The sequence below is a fragment of the Mya arenaria genome, chromosome 8, assembly GCF_026914265.1.
Source record: "Mya arenaria isolate MELC-2E11 chromosome 8, ASM2691426v1".
NCBI classification, from domain to species: domain Eukaryota; kingdom Metazoa; phylum Mollusca; class Bivalvia; order Myida; family Myidae; genus Mya; species Mya arenaria.
In genome coordinates, this window is record NC_069129.1 from 17415303 (window position 1) to 17439461 (window position 24159).

At 35.5% G+C, this 24159-nt stretch overlaps 2 protein-coding genes across 2 annotated transcripts in view; both read left to right on the forward strand.

Moving 5' to 3' along the window:
* The first annotated feature begins 1535 nt into the window (after nt 1-1535).
* LOC128244017 (amyloid-beta precursor protein-like) lies at nt 1536-6215 on the forward strand. Its single transcript, XM_052962035.1, has 4 exons — nt 1536-1709; nt 2038-2162; nt 2466-2692; nt 6046-6215. The coding sequence occupies exons 1-4, from the start codon at nt 1536-1538 to the stop codon at nt 6213-6215; spliced, it is 696 nt and encodes a 231-aa protein (XP_052817995.1).
* A 7410-nt stretch (nt 6216-13625) lies between these two features.
* Nucleotides 13626-24159, forward strand: part of LOC128243084 (heat shock 70 kDa protein 12B-like) — a 46227-nt gene continuing 35693 nt past the window's right edge. Inside the window, exons 1-2 of the mRNA XM_052960606.1 lie at nt 13626-13729; nt 14640-14954. Coding sequence (XP_052816566.1) covers nt 13703-13729; nt 14640-14954 — 342 coding nt within the window. The 5' untranslated portion in view covers nt 13626-13702. The remainder of the gene's footprint in view (nt 13730-14639; nt 14955-24159) is intronic.

The window sequence follows — 24159 nt, forward strand, 5'->3', positions numbered from 1 at the left end:
CTATTTTCGTTCTATCGAAATCAACAGTAACAAGTGTTGAATCATACATATTAAATACATGTTCAATCCGACGTATACTGTTGAGCTTATACTTTTCAGAGAACACGGAGACTATGATTCCTTGAAAAGCGAACAGAATTAACTTCCTTGTCCCAGCGGAGAGACGATATGTGAGATCTGTGTTGAATGTTTTGTTCAAATAAAGAGTAAGTAGTGTGTCCTTTAGATTATTTGTTTGAATAGTACATGCATTTTTAGTTATGGTTAAATACTAAAAGGCTTGTGTAAGCTATTTGTATTATAAATTAACATATATATATATATATATATATATAAATATATATATATATATATATATATATATATATATATATATATATATATATATATATATATATATATATATATATATATATATATATATATTGATTCATATGATCTAACCCATTGGCATAATACCATATATATTTTTTCTTTGTCAAAATTAATTTAGTACGAGATAGCTATAAAGGCTCGATCTTCAACAGCACCAAAAGTAGGTGTGGGATGCGAAACAATCTTTTAAAAACTTTATTTTCGTCCCAGCTTGGAATGCGGGTACCGATGCGCTGTTATCTCTGAAAACACCAACGTGTATTTTACTTAACCCGCAAAAAGACGTCAGCGCCGTTGGGCAAAAGAAGACTTACACAGATCGTAACTCTTTTGACCGTTTAAAATATACACGTGAAACTTAGTACACTTTGCAAGAGACAATGCGCACACATTACTAAATGTTTTGGCCCTTTTCTTCTTAAAAAAGAAAGAAAGTTGCGTTTGTTGTTTAATTCCTCAATATACTTTTCTGAACAAGTATTTGTATGTTGTTTTTGGATGCTAAAATTTAAGGCTCTTATCTGAAGAAAAAAGTTCTAAGCGTGAGACAATCCTGATATGTAAAGTTGATTTTCTTTGATATCATCAGTAGTAGCAGTTCATCTAGCTTAAGTATTCAAATTACACTTTACCCATTATCTTTCTGAACTCAATATATGAAATTCTGTGTTTTGCTAGGTAAACACAAATGTGACATTTCAATGGACGGACGTCTTAACGTTCCTACGTTCAGATGCTGATTCTGCCACCATAATCTAATTAAACATATCGTATTACTCTAATGTTTATGCTATGGTTTTGGAACAAATTGACGGCAGGTTGTAGAAACAATAGGAATTTGTTACTCATGACAGGCACTTTTTCTAAGACGTACATAACTTTAAGAAAAATGATTTCCATACACCTACCATACATTCAAATATTAAACACAGTAAAACTGAGACGGGAGGATTCTGCTATGAGTTGTGCATATTAAAGTGTGTTTCTGTGGCAGAAACATGTTATAATTTCTTCAACACAGAACATTTTTTATAAAGCGCATGTAAAAGTTTTTGAATGTACGTCCTAGCATTTTGTCGTCCATTTTAAACCACTCTCTCTGTTACTTGAAAAAGGGGTTAAACCGTTATGCGACAGTGGAGGACATTACAGGCAAGAAGATGCCAGCGATGAAATTATTTGAAATGTCCATTCGCTTCCTACGTGACCATCTAGTTAATGCACTTAAGAAGCAAGTGGATGGAATCAAGGAATTCGACATTTTGTACGTGATCACAGTTCCTGCAATTTGGAATGACGGTGCAAAACAGTTCATGCGAGAAGCGGCTGTAAAGGTAAGCTTGATTCTTTTGTTTCGCGCATTTGTTTTAGTTATATGTGTGACAGTTAAATTTGTTGTCAATTGACATTATGCAGTATTTAGGCCCCGAGAAGGCAGTAGACCCAACGGTAAAACAAACTGACATTCGCGCCCCTGTAGTACGGGGCGTTGGTCGAAATCCCTGCTTCAGGCAGCAACGATTTTGTGAAGAAAACAAAACAGCAAAATATGTCATTGTATGTGGTGGTCACAGCGAGTCTATCGGAACCACCCTATAGACATGATCCTTGGTTGGTATAACATTCATTAGAGCATTGCTGATTCTTTTTAATGAACTTCAGGCTGGTCTGGACAGTGAACGAATCAAGCTTGCACTTGAACCAGAGGCGGCTTCAGCAGATCAACACGAGCCTCGAGACAGATCTGAGCAAGACTGGCAGTCAGTACATGGTCGTAGACCTTGGAGGTAAGCATGCCCATAATATCTAGGGCTTAATACTGTTCTTTTTACATTTTCTGATTTTGTTTTATGCTGTTCTGGTATAATTGTCTGTCTCGAAACAGAATTGGGACACATATTACATTATAATCTAAATATGTCTTTTGATTTGTCAACAATGATAGCGCTCTTAAAATACGCTTTCTAAATTCAGGCTAAACAGCAGACTTTTTCTGTTCATGAAAAGAACGTTGATGGCACTTTCAAAGAAATACACAAAGCAAGCGGTGGACCATGGGGTGGTACCTGTGTTGATCACAATTTCATCAGCTGGTTGACCAAAGTATTCGGAGAGACTACGATGTCAAGGTTCAGAGAGGAAGAAATGGAAGACTACTTTGGTTTGTTGCGTGAGTTTGAGACGAAAAAGCGCATGATTACCCCATATTCTAAAGGACGTGTGACATTTCGCCTGCCAATAGCAATTAGAACCATTCACGACACGGCAGAGCACCAATCTATCGATCAAAAGCTTGAGCGGATGAAAATTACTAATGGTATTGCTTTTCAAGGAGACAAATTGAGAGTTTCAGCAGATACAGTTCGGTCTTGGTTTTCGGATTCCATCGATCAAACAACACATCATATGATTTCAATTCTGTCTGATGCAATAATGAAGAAGGTTTTTACTATTTTGTTGGTAGGAGGCTAAGGGGATTGCAAGCTTGTACATGATTCAGTTACCAAGAAGATAAGAAACAAGAATATCATCATACCCCAAGAGGCTGGACTAGCGGTCTTAAAAGGAGCTGTCCGCTTTGGACACATGCCAGGTCTCGTTACATCTAGAATAGTTAAATTCACATATGGCTTCGCAGCCAAGGTCAATTTTGATAAGAACATACACCCCATTCAAAAAAAGATAACAGGCAGTTATGGTGAAGAAAAGGTTGCCGATGCGTTTTGCAAAGTTGTCTGTGTGGACACAGAGGTGCATATTGGAATACCGATCAAAGTCCCTATGAAATTTTACCTTAGCGCACGCGCTGGAGTGTTTTGAGAATTTATACATCGCCAATGCCAAAACCCGTATTCGTTACTGATGACAAATGCAAAATGTTAGGAGAAGTTGCATTAGGAAATGCTGAAGTTAATTCAAAAGACGAAAATGAAATTGAAATCAATTTCCTATTCGGCGAGACGGAATTGAAAGTCAGAGTGAAAATGCTGAACGATTGCTCCGAAATAAAGAAAGTTATTGATTGTTTGGCTGCATAATTAGCAAAACAACCGAGCGACAAAGTAAAAGGCAACATTGTTATGATCGGGACGTATGTCGCATTCAGAACAATCTTTAAATTGCTGTGTGGAATAGTAACATATTATTGAAAAGTTCATGAAAAAAACATATCTGGGTGGCATATTCGGTGGCATTCTCCGCGAAGAGAAGAATCCGCTTATATCGAGAGAGACAAAACTGAGACGATGTCCATTTCAACTAAGCATATTGAAGGCGATAAACGGACAACAACAATAACAGCAACTACATCAGCAAGATATAAGTCATAGTTACGTCCACGTACGGTGCGGCCTTAAACCGTCAACTTAGGTTTTGTAACGGAACGATCTCAAAAGCGACGGAATATAAGCAAAATAAGGGACAAATCAATAAGCATTTCGACAAAGGTATATCATAACGTACGCATAAAGATTATCTTGTAGCTCAACTGAAAAAGAAAGTACATATAATTAACCTATCACATATTATCACATGATATCCGAAAAATATTGACTTTACTTGTAATTAATTCATTTGATTGTATTTGCTCTTAAATGTAAGTTTTAATCTTTCGGAATAAAATACACTCAGGCAATTTAAAATAATTATTAAACATCACTGGGGTCAATAAAAACACCATTTTGGCCAAAATCAGTCTGTCGTGGACGATCCTATTGAGTTAAGTATCTTTGATGAGGCATTTTGTTTTCAAGAATTACTGTGCATAATATTTTATCAACACCAGCCTCGAAACCAACCTGAGCATGACTATGGTCGTTGAGGTAAGCATGCAATATATATACATGGCGAAGTCTTTATGTAATTTTAGTTGTTCTTTGAAGCTTTTGAATGTCATCAACACCCCAAGTAGGACAAGTCTTGTGAAATCGCAAATTTGCCAAAATACTTGTTTCATCGTAGAAAAAGACTAAAACTTTATTGTTATTTACACCAGTCTGCAAATACACCGCATTTCACAATCGAGCTGGAATGAACAGCCCTGAGTTAGTCTATTATGATACGAGAAGGATATGAGTATGTAGTTTTAGGAAGGATATCAATATGTTATTAAGAAGAAAATCGACGATACATTGAAAGAAATATACAAAAGCAACGGTGGCCCATGTGGTGCATGTGTTGACAAAGCTTTTACCAGCTGATTCACTAAAACATTTGGGGGTCAACAATGTATAGATGTAGAGAGGAACAAATGTAAAACAACTATTGTCTTCTTCGTGAGTTTGAGAAAAGCGGCCGAACTCTTACACAAACAAAAGATGGACTTGTATCATTTCATCTTTAACACTACACAGAGTTCACGATGAGACTGACAGCTTAATACTGATCGATCGAAAGTTTTGCCCAGAATGAAAAAAATCAGGTGATATTTCTTTGCAAAATGATAAAATGAGATAATCATGTGCGATTTTAAGGTATTTGTTTATGGAATTTATTGAGATAACAACACAGCATATGCTCAAACTGTCAATGATGAATACTTCTATCATTTTGTCGGAAGGACGTTTTGGTGTATGTAGACTTGTACATAATAAAATATACAAAGAAATAAAAAAAATAACCACAGGAATACAACATACCACAAGAAGAAGTCTAGTGGTGCCTAAAGGCGCAGTCAGATTTTGTCTCATCCCCGGGCACTTTACATCCAGAAAAGTAATATTTCGAAAGTAAAACGATCAAAGATGGTTGTTAGATTAGCCCTGCCCATGTCATGGTTTACTGAGTAATTTGAATAATGAAAACAGTAACCGAAAAATTATATTCTTATAGAAAACGGATAAAACTGCTCGTTCATTACGCTGCATTTAAGGGTCTTGCCTGGTGCAACATATTTTTTATTTACACTAAGTGATTATATAACATAAATTTTATTGTATTTTAATAGTTATGCATGATCCATTGATTATGTAAATGTCATGGAATATTTTCCCTAATAAAATGCTTTCATATTGTTACTCATATTTTCATATTATTACAAAACTTTCAAACACACGAAGAAAGGTTTATGATGTAACTATAAGAGTGCCCCTTTAAACAAAAGATGGTTTAATCAGTTTGTTAACCTACTTTAGATTGATATATAAGAGTAAAAATTAAATTATTTATAATAACGTCAATGCATGCGTGGTTAACGATAAGGCGTTATACTAGGTCAATATCATTTGGACTTACAAACTGTGACATTAGTGGCACAAGATTGAAGAGCATTATGAAAATATTGGCGATTGTTTTGTTCGTATTTGTCGTTCAGGTTTTCCGGACAGAGGCGGTACATCCAAGTATGATCTTGTTTATAAACGTTGTAGTATTTATAGAAACAACCTCACTTTTCCGTTCTAGTAAAATCATTTATCAAAAATCAAATATCAGACCATCCTGGCTCAAGGTGTTTTGAAATATATTTGTTTTAAATCATGACTGAATTAGCCATATTATGTTCAGCAAGAACGATATATGTGGGTTCAATACCGTCAGTACGTTTGCACTGCGTTAATTTTACATTAATGAATTAAAATTGATTTCATACAAGCCTAAAGACACTATGAGTTTCCACAACAAACACAATTTACACATTATAAATCATTATTCTTATTACCGTTCCTGTTGTAGACTGTACGCTCACCGTGGTGCCTGGACCGTGCTTGGCGTACTTCCCACGGTACTACTACAACATGTTCACCGATCTGTGTCAGAAGTTCATCTACGGTGGTTGCCAAGGCAACGCAAACAACTTCCACACCTTGGAAGAGTGCGAGCACTTATGTAGTGTACAGATTTAATGCAATAAACGTATTATGATGAACGTAACATTTCTTACATTAAACATTAGTGTCATGAATTGATATTTGCATTAGAAATATCGCGAAAACCTACTTGTACGTGTACTTCTACTTCAACTCTTCGTAAAGATTTCAGTTAATTTTCGAAAATCTTTTGCTAAAGTCTCTAAGTGTATATCTTTTGGGCCGAAAAGTTACAAACTGGCATTCGTATAAGAGAGGTTGCGACTACCTGAACGTGCACCTCTCTATATAGGCTTCAGTTCATTAAAAAAGGCTTGCGAAGATATCTTTGTGCGTCACTTATGGCGCTGTTTTGTAGGTTAAAACTGAGATGTCTTTATTTGCATATTATTATCATTCGTAAGAGACTTCTCCAACACTTTGAAGTTGCCAATATCAAGGTCACACGTAAAACAAAGGTTTGAGAGTCCCGACATGAAATGTTATAGCAACAAGTGTGAGAGCGTGAATATTTGGAAAGGAAGATAAATGGTAAATCAGTTAGTGGAATATTTAGATTTAATCCGGTTAAAAAAGTATAATTCGGAATCAATCGAGTCATTTTGTCTTTTTTTCTAATGCGGATCATGTATAGGTAGGCATAAATCAAACAATACGTGACACATTCGTATGCAATTTATCATATGCATAGGTCGGGTCAGCAACTACTTAATATATATGTTAAGTATTACCCATGACGCATTGGTAAAATATTGTACTTCCGACGTTAACAATGTCGAATGTGGGGCTCTCTGATTTAGTCGTAAACAGCAGTACAAATCTTTATGCCAACAACTACTATAATAAGCTCAGTAGCAATAAGTTTAAACATAATCCGCTTTAATGGCACTGGGTAAACGCCAAAGACATAGAACATGAAAACAACAAATCACATGCAAGAAACATGGAAAAACAGCAAATAACTGCACAAACAGCACAGTGCATACATATTATAAAAAAACTAGGTATGTTCATCAAGGATTGTTAGGTACCGCCTTGGAACGGTCAGTAAAATGTTAATTTACTGGGGGTTAAACCAGTTTAAGGTGAAACCTCACTCTTATCCAAACAATCCTGAATAATATAAGATCGATAAGAAAAACGACATAGGCCGTAATGAGCGATTAAAGGATAACTATTTGAAAGTTAAGTTTCTGTTGATCAACATAAAGCAGTAAGTTTACAATCGCTTAAAAACTGCAGAAATGTTCCAACCTTTCGAGTAAATGACACCCACAAGGTGGACTAGAAGATATGGGCCGTTTGATGGATAATAATACTTGTATTCCGATTAGCCTCCCACCTGCATTATAGCTGCACGATATAAGATACGGGTATGGAACTATAGGCTCGTACATGATGAAAGATAATGATATATATAAAAGGCGGTGTTAAGCTAATGCCATTTATAGGTTAAACCCATTTGACATGTAAAATTTGTCAACAGAATGACGAGGAAAGTGTTATATGAAGAAGTAATGCATGTGGAAATATATAGACATCTACGCTAATTCCTCCACATGGTAGTCGTGACCTTCGAAAACGTGTATTGCCCCACGTATCTGGTCCGTTAGAAACGTGATCAAACACGTACATAACATTTTTGTTGTTTCCTTTTTTGGTAGATTCTGTGAAACGTTCCGAAGGGCAAATGATAACAAATAGTCCGTGACGATTTGATGAAACTCATTTCCAAGATCTTGCACATCCACTGGAAGATACTTTGCCTCTTCTTCCTCAAAGTGTCCCGCTTGTGTTGTAGCCAATGCTGTCTCGTAGTTCGTTTTGTCAGTTTCAGTTGACATGTTTCGTGCACCAGGGTGCAAGGAAGCGGGCCTCGTCATTTATGTGGTATGGGACGATAAACGGCGCGCTCTCCTTGATGGCGGCGTGGAAGAGGCTTTCCAAGAGTGTTGGCATCACGCGGATGAAGAGGGAGTGTGTTCCTGCGCTCTGACCAAAACATTTGAGCTACAAGTGAAAAAAATAATCTCACGTTCAGAAAGTAAGAAAAACATAAGTAAAACTATTCTTTGCAAAATACTTTGCAGAACGTGTTCGTCAATAAGTTTAACACACCACAAAAGCAATGCCATTCTGAACCGAAGAGACAGTTAAAGAGTTTCGTTTGTAATCGCGCGATTCTTGCGGGCGCAATTAAATCCTACTATTTGAGTAGCCGGTTAAATTAAAATCAAAGTTAACTGTATGGATACTTAATGAGAAAACGAGCCCATCTCTTCAGTAAAAAGCTCCACGTCATACCTTAAAGAATACGCCAAATTTCTGACGGTGGCAGTCGGTGCTTCTTTGATGTGGAAACTCAATTGGCAGCTATGTTGCACTTGATTCGAAATTCACTTGATAGTGTTTCGAGGAGCAAAAGTCACGGTCATCCAATGTTTTAAAACCTTGAAAGTTTATTTGCAAATAGTACGCGTTATATATATATATTGTACAATCTACTTAACTAAGAAAGCAATTGATTTTATTGTCTATGATGATGATTGTGTCTAACGATTTTGTCTAACGGGATTTAAGGCGGCTTCAATCCAGTGTCAATTAAGCAACACGAGTATCAAGTCAGACCTTGGCAAGACTGGCATTTCGTACATGATGGTAGACCTTGTAGGCAAGCTTTTCTTTGACAACTTTATTAGCCTTGCTTTCGCATATCGTAAATACGTATGCTTTTTAAATATCATTTTATATTTATATATCCGTTGTTGTGATTTTTACACCGTCGTTTGTCCTTTTGAAAATTGAACTATTCATATATTGAGGTTTGCTTTGTTGGAATTTTGACTCGACATAATGCGATGTACGAGTGTGACGTAACGAGCGAAATGTATTGATACTTACATAACGTAGCTTCATGTGTGTTGATATTGTATGTAAAACTGTAAATAAAGGAAACGAAACTACATGACGTGTTTAACCGTGATCACCCCAAACATGCTCTATTTACTATAAATCGCGTGTGTGCATCTTCGTTTTGTCCATGCCGACAGCGGACATTTCTGTTCATGAGAAAATACTGATGCAACTCTTAAAGAAGTACCCTTAACAAGCATTGGTTATTTTGGTAGATGGAGGTGCGGGCTCGCATTCGGTTGAAGCATTGATTGTGTGTTGATTGTGGTAGTCTTAGCTTTGATGAGTGGAAGATCTATAATATCCATAACGTTGCGAGTCAAAGTGAGGCATGATGTTACTGAATATGATATGTTCCAACACCTTTTAGGAGAATTAGATATGGGTCTGTAGTTGGATGGTGAGGAACGATTTCCCTTTCTAAAGACAGGTGAGACAAGGGCAGTTTTACTTTATAGTAGGATCTTATCTTGGTCCAGAGAACTAGTTTTGCTAGGCTTTGATACAACTATTTTGAGGCAAAATTTTGAAGTCAAGTGGGTATTTTGTCCGGGTCTGTAGCCTTGTGTAGTCTGAGGTTTGACAGAAGCTACTGAACGCCGCCCTTAATTGTGACATGTATAGGGTTTAGATTTGATATGCGGGTTGTTGTTTTTTGGTGGAAGAGTAGGACGTTGACCATGTATTTTTTGGTGAAGAAAAATGTGAACAATTCATTCGGAAGTTCAGCTTTTAGTTTACCATCGCTGTAAACCAACCCATCCGTCTTAAGTGAAGACACAGCAATGTTGTCTTTTTTCTAAGATTTGATACAGTTCCAGAATACTTTTGGGTTCTGGTTGTCTGGCTGGGGCATGTCTGATGTGGGCATCGTGGACGGACCTGCATAGGCACTGGGCGTTCCTTTTAATGTTATTATATTTGGACCAGTTAGATGGGGAATTAGCATTCTGATCACGCCGGAACCATCGTCGTGTTAGTCTGGTGTTTCGCCCTATATCCCGATCAATCCATGGCTGATTTTGGGGGCTTTGGCGATGTGGGAAATCACCTGTTATGCTCTATTTGGCATCAGTCCTTGAATAAAGACCAGATGTAGTTAATGTCTAAGGAGTGGTTGATTTTTTCTAGTATGGTATCTTTTTTTTTAATCCCCACATGTGCAGGGCCTCGCCGGTTTAAGACGTATGGCATACATGTTGATGTCAAAAGGTCGCTTATTTCTGGGGTGGAGGTAAATATCAAGTATAATGTCGCATCTAGTTGGGAAGTGAACAATTGGTGTGAGGCTTAGTTCAGGTTCTAGAAGACGAAATTGTTCATTTATCGCCTTTCTATATTGATGTCCATTGGTAGAAGATATTGACCAATCGATATCTGGCAGATTGAAATCACACTCAATCCAGATAGTAGCGTTGTTAAATGTGTTGTTAATGTGTAAGATGGCTTGGAATAGAGGCACACAACAAAGGTCAGACTCCACGCACTTCAACCAGCCCAACTTCGTTCATATCCGTATAATGACATCAATCTCGCAATTCCTTCCATTTTTGTACGGTCGAAAGGTTCATTGCAGCATCCTCTTTTCTGTTGACTTTAAAATATAGTTTGACACAGAGGTAACTGCTCTCCCTTATATTTCAGTATCATCTTTAATATCTTTTCAATAAACATGTCAGTCTCTCTACATTATAATATACATTCCAGAGACTTGTATAAAACAAAACCCTAAAATTCAATGAGATAACTACTGGTCAATGTACGGTATATTTTGTTTTTGTATGTGAAACAGTGAACTATATCTATGCACTTAAACTAATTGTTAGGCTTTTTTTATAACTAAATCAGTTCAAAATCAGGTTGTTGATTTTTGTTTTCTTTTGTTTTGTATTTTCAATTTAAGCCACAAACTGTTCCACAACATGCACGCCTTTTTTACAATGTACCGGACGAAAGTATAAATTTTTAGGCTATTAATTTATAACTTAATCTGTTCAAAATGTTCTTGTTGTGTTTTGTTGATTTTTTTTTATTTTCAATTTCAGCTAAATACTGTTCCACAACAAGCACGCATTTTTTCACAATGTACCGGACGAAAGTATGAATTGCTGTGCATGTTCGAGGCGTATCCCTTCAGAATATGATCAAGACTTCTTCTAACGATGGAATATAACCTAAGCATTTCATCATCTCTTAAATATTCTTGTTATGAGACAACATGATAGTTGCTACTATATCACATTGTCAACCGCCCCTCTTCTGACGCAAAGTTGGACAAAAACTATGTAAAAGTGGTTGCATAAGAATAAATATGTTATAAATAGTCGGACTTGCCGCTCATACTCAAGCGTTTAATCTTCGTTTAGCTTAACTGATATGAAGGAACAAGAGAGGTTTATGTTCCCTTTTCAATATGTTGTGATGTTACCCTGACGTTATTTGTAAACAACATTTAGATATGACTTTTGAACAGTTTTTGGTTTGATTTATCCTTTTTGTATTGTATTTGTTATTCAAGCTTTAGCACAATAAATATGGTAAATATGTATTCATGCAGAATCGGTATAAAAGAATATATCGGCTTAAGCGTGTAGAGGTGATTTAACCGTTTCAAAGAATATTTAAAACCTAAGACAACCGTATCACCCGTGGGGTATTTTCAGAAAGAAAGGAAGCTAAAAGGGCGAAGAAATGTACCTTCACCAGTGGGTGAGGTATAAATAGGAAAGAATGTAAAGGAATTAGTTAAAGCATATCAATCCTGTTCCACACTGATGATATTTGTAATATAAACGTACTACAGGAATGTATTTAGACTAACGTGGATACATTTTAATGACAAATAGCTATCAAATTCAAGGAAGTTTTAAATCAAAAATCTTAGTTTGCAAAATTTATTATACATGTGTATAAGGAAAACTGTAACTGTACTCCCTAATCATCGCTTTCGTTCAAGTATAAATATTACCTCGCCAATTAATGTAGAATAAATCTTTATTTCTGATTTATGTGGTTTAACACAGGTTAATTTTAATAACCGTACGTTTGGCTATTTATCAATCTCTTAATGAAATGACACACTCGTCATCACATTATTTAATCTAGGCAAATATACTGGAATGCATTTCTTACTAGAACATTGCATTGTTTTAAAACTTAAAGAGTTTTCTTTAAATTACTAAAACGAAAAAAGGCCTGGTGGTCACGATACATTTTTACCTAAATATATTAACAAATAACTCTAGTAGATTGAAGTATTATAACACTGTGAATAGTTGCAAACCTTATACGTAAGAACTCATAGTATTATGAAAGGTCCTGGCTTCATGTCAAACGTGCATGGTTGATCTAAATACTATTTATTCACTTCATTCTACCGAATCTTATAATAATGGTCTAGATAGAATATCCTTATACGACAATTATTTCCTGATTAAGTGGGATTCGCAGAAACGTGCCTGCAGACATCAGATTTGAGCTTGCACGCTGTGTTTTAGCAGAAATATGGTCGCTGAAATTGGACGTGTCATCAAATTTTGCATCCACAAACATCACAGGTCAGTTTCAATTGGCCGCTTACGTGGCCTTTCAAGTCCGATGGAAGAGCAAATGATTTCCCACAAACTGCATACACGTGTGCTTTAGACACGCTGTGGTTGCTGCACCTGTAAAAAAGGTCATGTCACAATTTAGCGAGATATGCTCGCAATGTGCAACTTGAATAGAACTCAAAACAAAAATATGCATAACTGCCAAACGATGAGTCTCTGAGCCTGTAACACGTTCCTCTCTAGCATCTATAAATTAACTATTCAAAAGTACGGAAATGAAATCATCCACTGAAACACGGACCACCTTCTGTTTTGTGAAACGCCATCACCCCCCCCCCCCCCACACACACACACACACACACACCCAAAAACGCCGAACATAGCTAGAAAAAGGCAAATCTTATCCCCTACACGAGAGGAGTCATAATAATAATATTTCAGTATATTTCTATGTTTATTTTTATTACTCTGCGAAAAAATGTCTTAAATCTTACCCGTGTCTTGTTAAATGAGTGCGAGAAGTAAAACACCTCCCACTACAGCGATATTGAGTTCGGCCAAAATGCCTCCTTTCATTGTCTCCAAGTTTCTTTTGTGAATTTCAGTCTCCATGTTCTGAAATTAAATAAATATCACATAATAATAAACTTATCCAATCAGCTTATATCGTCAATCTCTTACTTCGAAGTCATTCGAAAGTGCAATCAAACTGTACTATGCAGAAAATATGAAAAAAATGTAGTTATTTTGCAATTATGTTACTATACTGTATGTCACGTATACTACGTGCGAAAATGTAATTGACTATCCAAAGGAATGCCATGTGTAACGCACATCGCATCAAATTACAAGCCTTTTGACAAATAGCTTTTAAATTCAAGGAAGTTTAAAATCAAAAATATGTTATAAAAACTGTAACTGTACTCCCCACGTGACTCGAAGTGAATGAATAAAGTTTCATCGCTTTCGTTTGAGTAGAAATATTAGCTCGCCATTGCGTGTAGAATAAACTCTTTTTTCTGATTTATGCAATATATTTTAAGGACGATCTTGTAATGTATGGACTTAGGGATTTTTGATGAAAGGGTAAGTCAATTAACATTTTCCGTTTTGCTGTTAAATGTTAATTGATAGAAACTGTGTGAAAGGTTATTGGAACATCTTTTGGATTATTTTTAGTGAAAAAAATCATAATAAAATATTAAGAAAGGACAGAGAACTTACATAGGAGACAATATGCCGTTTTTTAAAAAAAGGTTTGTTTAAAAAAATATATCTGATTTATTACTTCAATAGAAATATTTTACCCTTAGCAGGACACATGTGCGTTTGTTGTTACGTTACAATCATTGTTTACTAAGAATGAATTTTATATCAACATCAATACTGTACCTACCTATCAATACTTAACGTGATAGTGCATTGGCTAGCCATACAAGGCCAACATGTATAAAACAATGGGATATGCTTAAGTCACAATAAAATAGACATGAAAATAGGAAATGCTATTCATTTTTTAAACAATCCATGAAAAAGGAATAAATATTATAACGTAAATAACGTAATCAAATGTACGTTATTAAAAAAGGTTGACCAACACATGGTTATCACAAAACATGCTTCTTAAGTGGTTAAATCTTAATTTAAGACATTTGATAGGTATTAAATGCATTCAAAATTGGAACATGTGCAAAGAATACTCAATAATGTGGTTGTTGTGCGCGATTCGTTGATATGAATTCACTTCCTTGTTCCATCAGGGCGGTTTTGCTTGAGATTTTGGAGGATTTACTTTATTATTTAAAGTACATTTTTAGAAAATTAGATACGTTAAATTTAATTATTGTAATTCAAATGAATACTGTTGTTTTCCTGTCCTTTCAGTAGTCGTTTACACGCCAATATACAATGATATTGTGGAATATCTAATCTATTCACGTGCATTCCTTCTGTATCATTGTTAAAAAGGCACGTTTAATTATCGTTCACATTCCAGAAACCAATGGCGTCTGAAGACACTTTCGGAAGTCATTTGCTTATGGCAGCATTTGACTTTGGTACGAGTTGTAGTGGCTACGCTTTCTCTTTCCGCAATGATCCGACAAAAATTCAAACAAACCAAGCATGGACTCCTGGTTCCGAAGGACTATTGTCACTCAAAACACCAACAAGTGGCTTACTTAACCCGCAAAAAGAGTTTGTTGCATTTGGGTTTGAGGCTGAAAACAAATATCTAAGCCTCATTGAACAAGGGAAGCACAAACCTTGGATGCTGTTTAGTAGATTCAAGATGCTTCTTCATAACAATGATGTAGGTTTTAAGGTCATCTTCTTTTAGAACTGACTTGTAGTATTGTTGTACCTTAAGTGTCTTCGACGGCAGCGTCTTCAGGATAAAACATTTGCCTTGGCAAAAACTTATATTTACATCGTTCAAAATAGTCACGTGAAACTTGATAAAAGTGTTGCAAGAGACAATACATACATCACTGGTGTAAAGAAACGTTATGTCCGTTGTATACTTTAAAAAACAAACGAATAAAGACCGCATGCAATGCTTTTGTTTACGTAATACAAACAACTTACTAAAAGGTATTTGTTTCAATAAGTAATCCATAGATATAGACGTAACTTCACTTATTGCAGCCTATTTTTATAACGTCGTTTTGACAATTTTTGTTTGCTTTCTGCAATCGTCATTGGTTTAAAATTATATTAATCTGAAAGGAACTACATTGTACATTTCCATATCACCTGCTTTAATTTTCTTTTGTAAGATGCTAAAATTTAAGGCTCTTGTCTAGTGACATTACTGCTTAACATGGGTAAAGTTTATTTTCTGTAACAAAATATACATTTCGCGAACTATATTTTCTATGAATACCCTCAGATGTGGCAATATATTTATCTGATTAAATCAATGTATATTAAATTAAAGAACTTAATTAATTAAATGATATGTTCGCGTCAAACAGAAATGTGACATTTCAGTTGAATGGCGAGTTTACGCTCTTGGGTGATTTCCGCCTCCGAACATATTAATGTAGCATGTATTCTCATTCCATTGATGTCAGCCCGTTTATTTTACGTTTTTTTAAACGAATCAACGTCAGATTGCAATAAAAATCCACATTTGTAAATAAGAACAGAAGTAAAAATGTTACACGTGCCATGCATTTTTTGTTAGACGACCATAGCTTTGAGGAGAAATAGTTGCGTACATTTACCATGACTTCAAATATGGACCACATATTTGAATTGAGATGGATTTCTTTAATACAGTTGTGTGCATCTTAAAGTACATTCGTATAGAAGTTATTTGTTATATATACTTAAGCACAGAAAACGTTTATCAAACATGTCACATCGGTATCTGACGTTATATCATAGCATGCCTACCATTCTTATCAAATACTCTGTTTAATGTCATCTAGGGATTAAACCGAAACGCGATTCTGGAGGACATAACAGGGAAAAGAATGCCAGCGATGAAAATATTTGAAATGTCTTTTCGATACCTACGTGACCATCTAGTTGACGTTCTTAGGGCGCAAGTGAACGAAATCCATGAGTCAGACATTTTGTACGTGATTACAGTTCCGGCTATTTGGAATGAGGCTGCGAAACAGTTTATGAGAGAAGCGGCTGTTATGGTAAGCTTCTCTTATACTAAATCATAAGTTAATGTATTTGATTCTATCACTGGTAAATTGCTGGTAAAATCTGGCAGTTAAACGTGGTAACATTAAGAGTTGGTGACTAAATATATAATCAGTTACTGTTATTCACATAACATTTTTTCCGCACCGGATGGGGGTATATCAAGGAATTTAGACATGTATGTATCGTTATGTTTGCCCCTGGAACAGGGATGTTTCATTTTAATTCATGGAATCGGGGAGGGTTCAGCCCGTATTAAGCTGTTTCAGCGAGTGTGTCGGGGATCAATTATTGATTACAGATTTAATGTTTATTTTCTTTATCAAATTTAGGCTGGTCTGGACAATGATCGGATCATACTTGCACTTGAGCCAGAGACAGCCTCAATCTGGTGCCAACATATCGACACAAGTCTCAAGACAGACCTGAGCAGGACTGGCAGTCAGTACATGGTCTTAGAACTTGGAGGTAAGCATGTCCGTGACATCCATGGCGAAAAACTGTTTCGTCTGCAGCTTCTTCAGTATTCTTCCTTGGTGCTCTTCTGGTTTAGACGTCCGCCTCATGACCAAATAGTGACACTCTGTGACCTCTCATATTAGTACTTGTTCCTTTTAAGACACAAAACTGAACATTTTTTTAAAGTTTGCATCAGTTTTGAAGTATATCAGCGCGGTTCACGTTTGACCTTAATTGCATTGCAATATGATATATAAAATGATTATAAAAGCATAACTTTTTTCCGAATAAAGGGGGAACAGCGGACATATCTGTCCATGAAAGAAACACAAACGGCACATTGAAAGATATATACAAAGCCAGCGGTGGACCATGGGGTGGTACCTGTGTTGACCGCAATTTCATCAGCTGGTTGACCATTTTTTTCGGGGAAACCACGTTGTCCAGATTTAGAGAGGAAGACATGGAGGATTATTTCGGACTTCTACGTGAATTTGAGACGAAAAAGCGCACAATTACCCCAGACACGGATGGATTTGTGACATTTCGCTTGCCTATAGCCTAAAGAAACATTCACGAAAAGACTGAAAAACAGAAAATCGAACAAACACTTGAACAGATGAAACTTACAGATGAAGTCGTTTTTCAAAAAGACAAACAAAGAGTTTCGGCCAAAATTGTAAAGTCTTGGTTTTCGGAATCTATCGAGAAAATAACACATCATTTGATCAAACTTCTTTCCGAGAGAAAAATGAAGAATGTTTCTTCCATTCTGCTGGTTGGGGGCTATGGCGATTGCAAGCTTGTTCACGATTTTGTAAAAAGGAAAATAAGAAACAAAGATATCATCATTCCACAAGAAGCTGGGTTAGCGGTGCTCAAAGGTGCAGTCAGATTTGGACATTTACCCTGGCTCGTTACATCTAGAATAGTGCAATCCACATATGGTTTCCTTTCAACAGCAGACTTTGATGCAAACATTCATCTCATTCAGAGAAAGATTATTGGTAGTTATGGAGAAGAAAAAGTCAAAAACGGGTTTTGTAAAGTTGTCGGTGTAGACACCGAGGTTAGCATTGGAAAACCGGTCAAGGCTCCCGGAAAGTGCTTTCTTTCGTTAGATGGTGATACTACTTTGAGAATTTACACATCCTCAGAGGCAAATCCCGTTTTTGTAACTGAAGTCAACTGCAAACAAGTAGGAGAACTTTCATTGGGATATGCAAAGGGAAATTCCAAAGGTGAAAACGAAATAGAAGTTAGCTTTCTCTTCGGTGAAACAGAAATAGAAGTGAAGGTGAAGATGCTGAAAGATGGCTCGGAAATAAAGAAGATCATTGATTGTTTAGCAGATAAGGGATGCAAACAAGTTGACCCAGGTTGTCGATAATCGAACAATGCATTTTATGTAAGAGTTAACCAAAAAAACTTTTCTGTTTGTTTATTAGAAAATTGACCGATTTTTAATTTTAACTGTTTTAACAATATAAGCGCACTAAATGTATAAAAGGCTTGTTATTTGCTGTGATTTAAGTTCCACGTGCCGTTTAAATATTCCATTACATTTTTGCACGTATTATACAAGACATACCGTAAAGTAACGTATAACCGCTTAAACACTCTGCATGTTGTCAACTTTCAGAATAGCAAAGTGTGATTGTACTTTTGAAGACTAGTTTTACGTAGATATACGCCCAGAGGAAATGAAAGATAAGATGAAAATCAACCTGTAAAATCAGTTTTATGACGCAGTGATATATTATCGAACGATATAAAGATAGAAACACAAAAAGTAAAGGCATTCCTAAAAAACTACAATAAATGCCATTCCGATTTGGTTCGGCTTTATTAAAACAATTTTAAAAGCACAGTTCCAGTTTTTATCGTACAAGTTATAGTTAAAGGAAGAGGATATAATTCAGTCTTCCGGGCAACCAGAGATCCGGAGGCCGGGGCTTGATCACCTGTCAAAGATATATATATTGTTACAATACACTGTCACCAGAACAAATAAGTACCATATATGCCATATAAGAACATGTTATTTTTATATTGATTGTGACTTAAATCATTTGGCTGCATGATTAACGTTACCACATATCGACAAACGGCATTATAGAATGCAATCTTATACATGCATATAGAGGGCAACACCTGGTGCAGCAAGGTCTTGGCCAGATACTTGGCACGGGTTTTTCATAACGGCCCGATACACAATTGAGGAACATTATGAGCACAAGGGCAAATTAATAGCATGGTGTGTCTCTATTTTAAAAACGTACTGATTAATCAAATTGACCTGGGTGTTACCCGGTTTTTACCAAGAAGGAGTTGTTTTCGTTTCATGAAATGTTTGCAAGTTAGCCGGAAAGCCGGAACAGTTCAATTGAAACCACGGCCGATAGAGATAAGGATACACATATAGTGTCACATAACCCGTTAGTAGTTTACATAAGTGGCGATGATAATACAGATGTTATACTTGACAATCAGATAAAATGCATGGAGCATGGTAAAGCATAGCAAATTAAAGCAATAATGACAATAAATTAGTTCATTAATATTGAATACATGCAATGTATGATTCTGGTAAAAAAAAAACTCTAAACTTTGAAAAAAAAAATATCTAAATAAAATGGGAATTTCGTTACAATAGAACGGCAGTCTTCTATTCAATACTCAAAATTAGGGAAACAAAACATGTATAAATTTCCTTTATGAAAGTAAGAAAACGACGTTTGTTTAGATCAAACGGCAAAACACAATAGCTTTTGCTGTTTTTCTTCCTTTCTCAATTACGGATCACCCGTTTATTGTTTCTCTCCATCTATGAATTAATATCCGTATTAAATGAAATGCAGAAATGTTCTAAGAAGCTACATAGAAGATTAAATTATCATAGCCAGTATCACTATGGGGGAACGGACGCCGGATATAGTTAACACAGTGATAAATCGATAAGCGTTTGATTTTGACACATGGAGAGTTTTCCATCATTTTTTTTGTATTTTATGGTTATACGAACATTTATATATCAAAATCGAAAAGTTTCGAATAACTTGATCTTGTGCAATATACGACTATGATGGAAATGTGTCTCCTCCTTTTGTATAATAGCCTAATTCTCGCCGAAAGATGCATGATCGCTCACAAATGTTCATTTATTTGGTACGATTTCTAACATAAATCAACAAATTAAAAATAAGAATAAAAACTGAATCGAGCGATTTCATTGTTAATACATTATCTAGTTATGTGTAAGATATAAATACAATATGTTTTGTTGTTACGGAGATATTCATACTTTTTGGTAAATATTCGTAACTCCTGCTTAGTTTCCGACTCGAATTTGGCGCTTGGTTTAAATGAAATATCGTTGGAATGCAGTGGTTGAAAATAAAGCTGTAGTCAAGTGATTCTGGACTTGTTTTTGCTGTCTTGTTTCTTGTTGAAATAGCTTGGGCAAATTTTGTTAAATGTTTGTTGTTAATTTATACATTTCACTTTTAAACGGCTCAAGTGTCATGAAGTCTTTGCAAAGAAGCTGTAATGGATATATAAGGTTGATGTTCACCAGAGAAGTCTCGCGTAGGTGATTGCTGACATTCTTCGTTAGCATCTTCCACATCTACTAATTTTCTTGCCAACAAGTGTCATGAAGTCTTTGCAAAGAAGCTTTAATGGATATATAATGTTGATGTTCACCAGAGAAGTCTCGCGTGGGTGATTGATGACATTCTTCGTTAGCATCTTCCACATCTACTAACTTTCTTGTCAACATCTAAACTTATTCATGGCCAATATTGCCATTTCCTCAGCAACATCATCGTTCTCTCCTTCCCGGGATGGCCAACATCGTCGTGCATTCCCTTTAACACTTTCTTCCTATATATCTCTAACAAAAAAAGGTGCCCCCTTTCTCTTCTCATTGTCTGGTACAAAAACCCTACCTTCATGACAAGGATTTTGAAATGTCTTTTCGTAGGTTTATTTTGTCTTCCATCAGTGTATCGTGGTACAAATTGTTCTATAACTGCACCAACGCCACTTATCTCTCTCACTGTCTCCTTCGTACCTTGCCTTACCCCTTCTGCGCCAAAATCTGTCCAAGAACCTCGATTTCTTATGTGGTGTTCATATTCGTACATTCACTCATTATCCTTAATGCATCTTTAAAAATATATAGGGTTGTACAACCTGCAAATCCACTTTACGCTTTTGCCATCTAATTTGACAATAGTCTCTCCGTGTCGTTTTCTGATCTGAAAAGGGTTAAACACTTATCAAATGCCTTCTGTAGTCATTACCAGCAAAACTAATGCTCTTGACGAATAAGAGGCTAACGAATCAGAATCTGAAAACAGTACTCTCCCAATTTCTTTCTTCGTTCAAAACTCAAAATCGCAAAAGTCGTGTTGACAAAAAACGCAACAATGATGGGTATGTACATTGCCGCGAAATCTCGTACGGACGTACGAACTTAAATACATCCATACATGTTTTTCGCTCAAAGCAATATAGTTTGTTCTACAAACAGACGAATTTAAGGAGTATTCGTTGAAGAATAAACATATCAGAATATTGCAAGCCAGGACGCCTCTACATTTAATAGAAAACTCAGTAATCATTGCACATTTTACCCTTGGAAATAAATGGAATAGAGTAAAATCATCTAAAATGTCAGGTATATGTATGATCTGGTGAACCACGTCATTTAAAGTACCAAAAATAACGGAAGTCATGTTCGCAATATCACGGTGACAGTGGGTAACAGAAATATCATCGGGATATAATTGACTTTCTACTGCAATATTTATGCAATAAGCTACAGAAACATGCTCAGTAGCAAAAAGTTTAAACATAAACCCGGTTTAGTGGCAAAAGGCAAACGCCAGAGACATAGAACACAAAATCACAAACAAGAAACATAGAACAGCACAAAACTCTGCAAACAGCTTAGTGCATAAATACTATATATATGTATAAAACGCAAAAGGTAAATCTTATCAAAGTATGCATTAACTTGAGGAAACTTATCAATAAAACAAATAATAATAAAATACGAAAAGGTAAACCCCAAGTACTTCTATGATTAGAGATCTTAAATAGTTGCTGCAAGGTAACTCGCAAAGTCATCCTGATTTGAACCAAAAGTAGGCGGTTTTAAAATTCGTACCATATTCAATGACAAACGCGATGTGAGTTTTGGGCTTCTAGTAGTAATATTCTGTTATAAAGCCAGTTATGCGCGTGTCAACAAAAATGTGCATATACATCTCTCACAATGTCAAGATGTTTTGGAACTAGTTACGACGTATCTTTGATTTTGTCAGAGAGATTATAGCACAATTTTAAACTCTAGACTACTCTCATTATTCAGATTTGCTTTCAACGGATCTCGCAACACAGCCATCGTTATACAACTGCTTACTACCAATGCCGTATGCTCACCCTTGTTTTCATCGTCAACAATTTCGCTGCGACAAAAGTACGGGAATAAGCGTATGGGTAACAGTGTTGTAAGTTGTTAATAAGGTCGCATAAAACATGGTTTATATGTGACAAAGGCTCTAAACGTATCTCATTGGACGATATTGCTCAAAACTATAAACTAATACACACTCTCTTTAACTGTATCGTACGGAAGTCCATACGATCTAGCGCATTTCCGTAGTAACGTCAAATAGATATCGGAGGAGTTTTTGACATGCATTCACGCGACAAGTCTGGGGTAATGTCGTAGCAATGTGACAGGAGTATCATCCTTATTTTAAAATGTAGTATTCAACGAATATTCAATCATCATAAGACGGGGGAGAATATGACTTGAAAGGTCCCCATGTCCATTACAACCTGATATACTAATACTATAGTGGGATCTTAAGAGGCGACCCCAACAAACAAAAATTCAACTATACACTAAAGGCACAAGGGTCAAAGACCAACATACATTATATGAGACACAGATACTCTCGGACCGTTTTAACACACTTGGGTTAATTATTACGCAACGACCAGGCTCCGTAATGGAATATGTATTTGGGATATATATAGGTATTCTAAAGAGTGTGACCTTCATTGGTGATTGATTATATTTTACTCAAACAAAATATAATACGGTATTGTTTTAAAATAGGTTTTAACTTTAACATTATTGCATTATATTACATAATATCCAATTAGAAATTTAATGTGCTAATTAGAAACATTTACTTTTCATACACTAAATAAAAGCAACTTAAAGTCAGGTTTCTCCCCTCAGTTTCATTTGCTGCCATTTTTGTAGTCTGTATCCTTTTTTCTTGCTTCCACTTCTATATGACCATATTTTAATAAGATTTTGCAATATTCGGACGATTTGCCATATCAAATGTTTTCTACATAAATGTTATTCAGTTTGACCATTTAGGTTAAATAATTGCATTAAGTAATCAATGTTAGTTTGTTTAAAAACAAAGTTTTATTTCATTTGATTTAAAAGGAATCAGTCTAGTGTCTCAGAATTGGCCCATTCTACTAAGAGCTGTGATTTGAAAGATTTAATCCAATGATTAGGGGCCATTGTTGAAGAACATGTATGTGTATTTTTAATATTACCATAGAAATTAATCTGTTGTTAGAACGGTCGACTATCAAATCTGTAATAATTACTAATATAACTCAGTTACGTATATGTGTTTTAGACTGGACCGAGCTATCGGTTCATTGCCGAATGACTTTTAGTATGAATATTCATAATGCTATATTTGACAATAGCTTTGCGCATAAAAATAAAGTTCCTTGGAATAAAGAACACAAGAACATATTTTATGAGAATTTGCATAATTTCCAGTTATTTATGGAAATAAATACTCTTTTTTTGTCTGGTAATATGTCTCTTGATGAATGTATAAAACTTTTTCAGATACAGATTACAATATATATCGTTCAAGTGCCTTGGTAAAACATATGTCAAAAAGGCTCCAAATTCCCGATACAAATCTCCTTGGTTTGATGAAGATTGTAAAAAGGCAAAGATTTGTTTAAAGCCAAGCAATTATTGTCTTAAAGAAACAGTGGAATATATAAGATGTCATTTCTTACCGCACGGCGTAATTTTGCAGAAGCTAAAAGAACATATAAAGTGTTGTTTTATAGCCAGGAAAGGATAAAGTTTTCTCAAATGAGTAAAGGTTCTCCACGCAAATTTTGGAAATATATTAAGAAAGTAAGAAGTTCTTCAAGCAGCAATACTTCTGTGGTTGCTGAAGATTTTTAAAACGATTTTTATATATCAAATTGTACCAAAGGGCAAAATAATAGGAATGCTCACAATAATGTTGGAAATGATACTTAGAATATTGACCAACTCGACTGCGCTATTACAATTGAGGAGATTACTTAAACTATAACACTGA

What these genes read in the sequence shown, in the direction of transcription:
- LOC128244017 (XM_052962035.1), top strand. Translation starts at nt 1,536, where the DNA reads ATGCCAGCGATGAAATTATTTGAAATGTCCATTCGCTTCCTACGTGAC. An exon ending in TGCGAGAAGCGGCTGTAAAG is followed by an intron (nt 1,710 to 2,037) that starts GTAAGCTTGATT and finishes AATGAACTTCAG; the next exon opens with GCTGGTCTGGACAGTGAACG. An exon ending in CATGGTCGTAGACCTTGGAG is followed by an intron (nt 2,163 to 2,465) that starts GTAAGCATGCCC and finishes CAATTTCATCAG; the next exon opens with CTGGTTGACCAAAGTATTCG.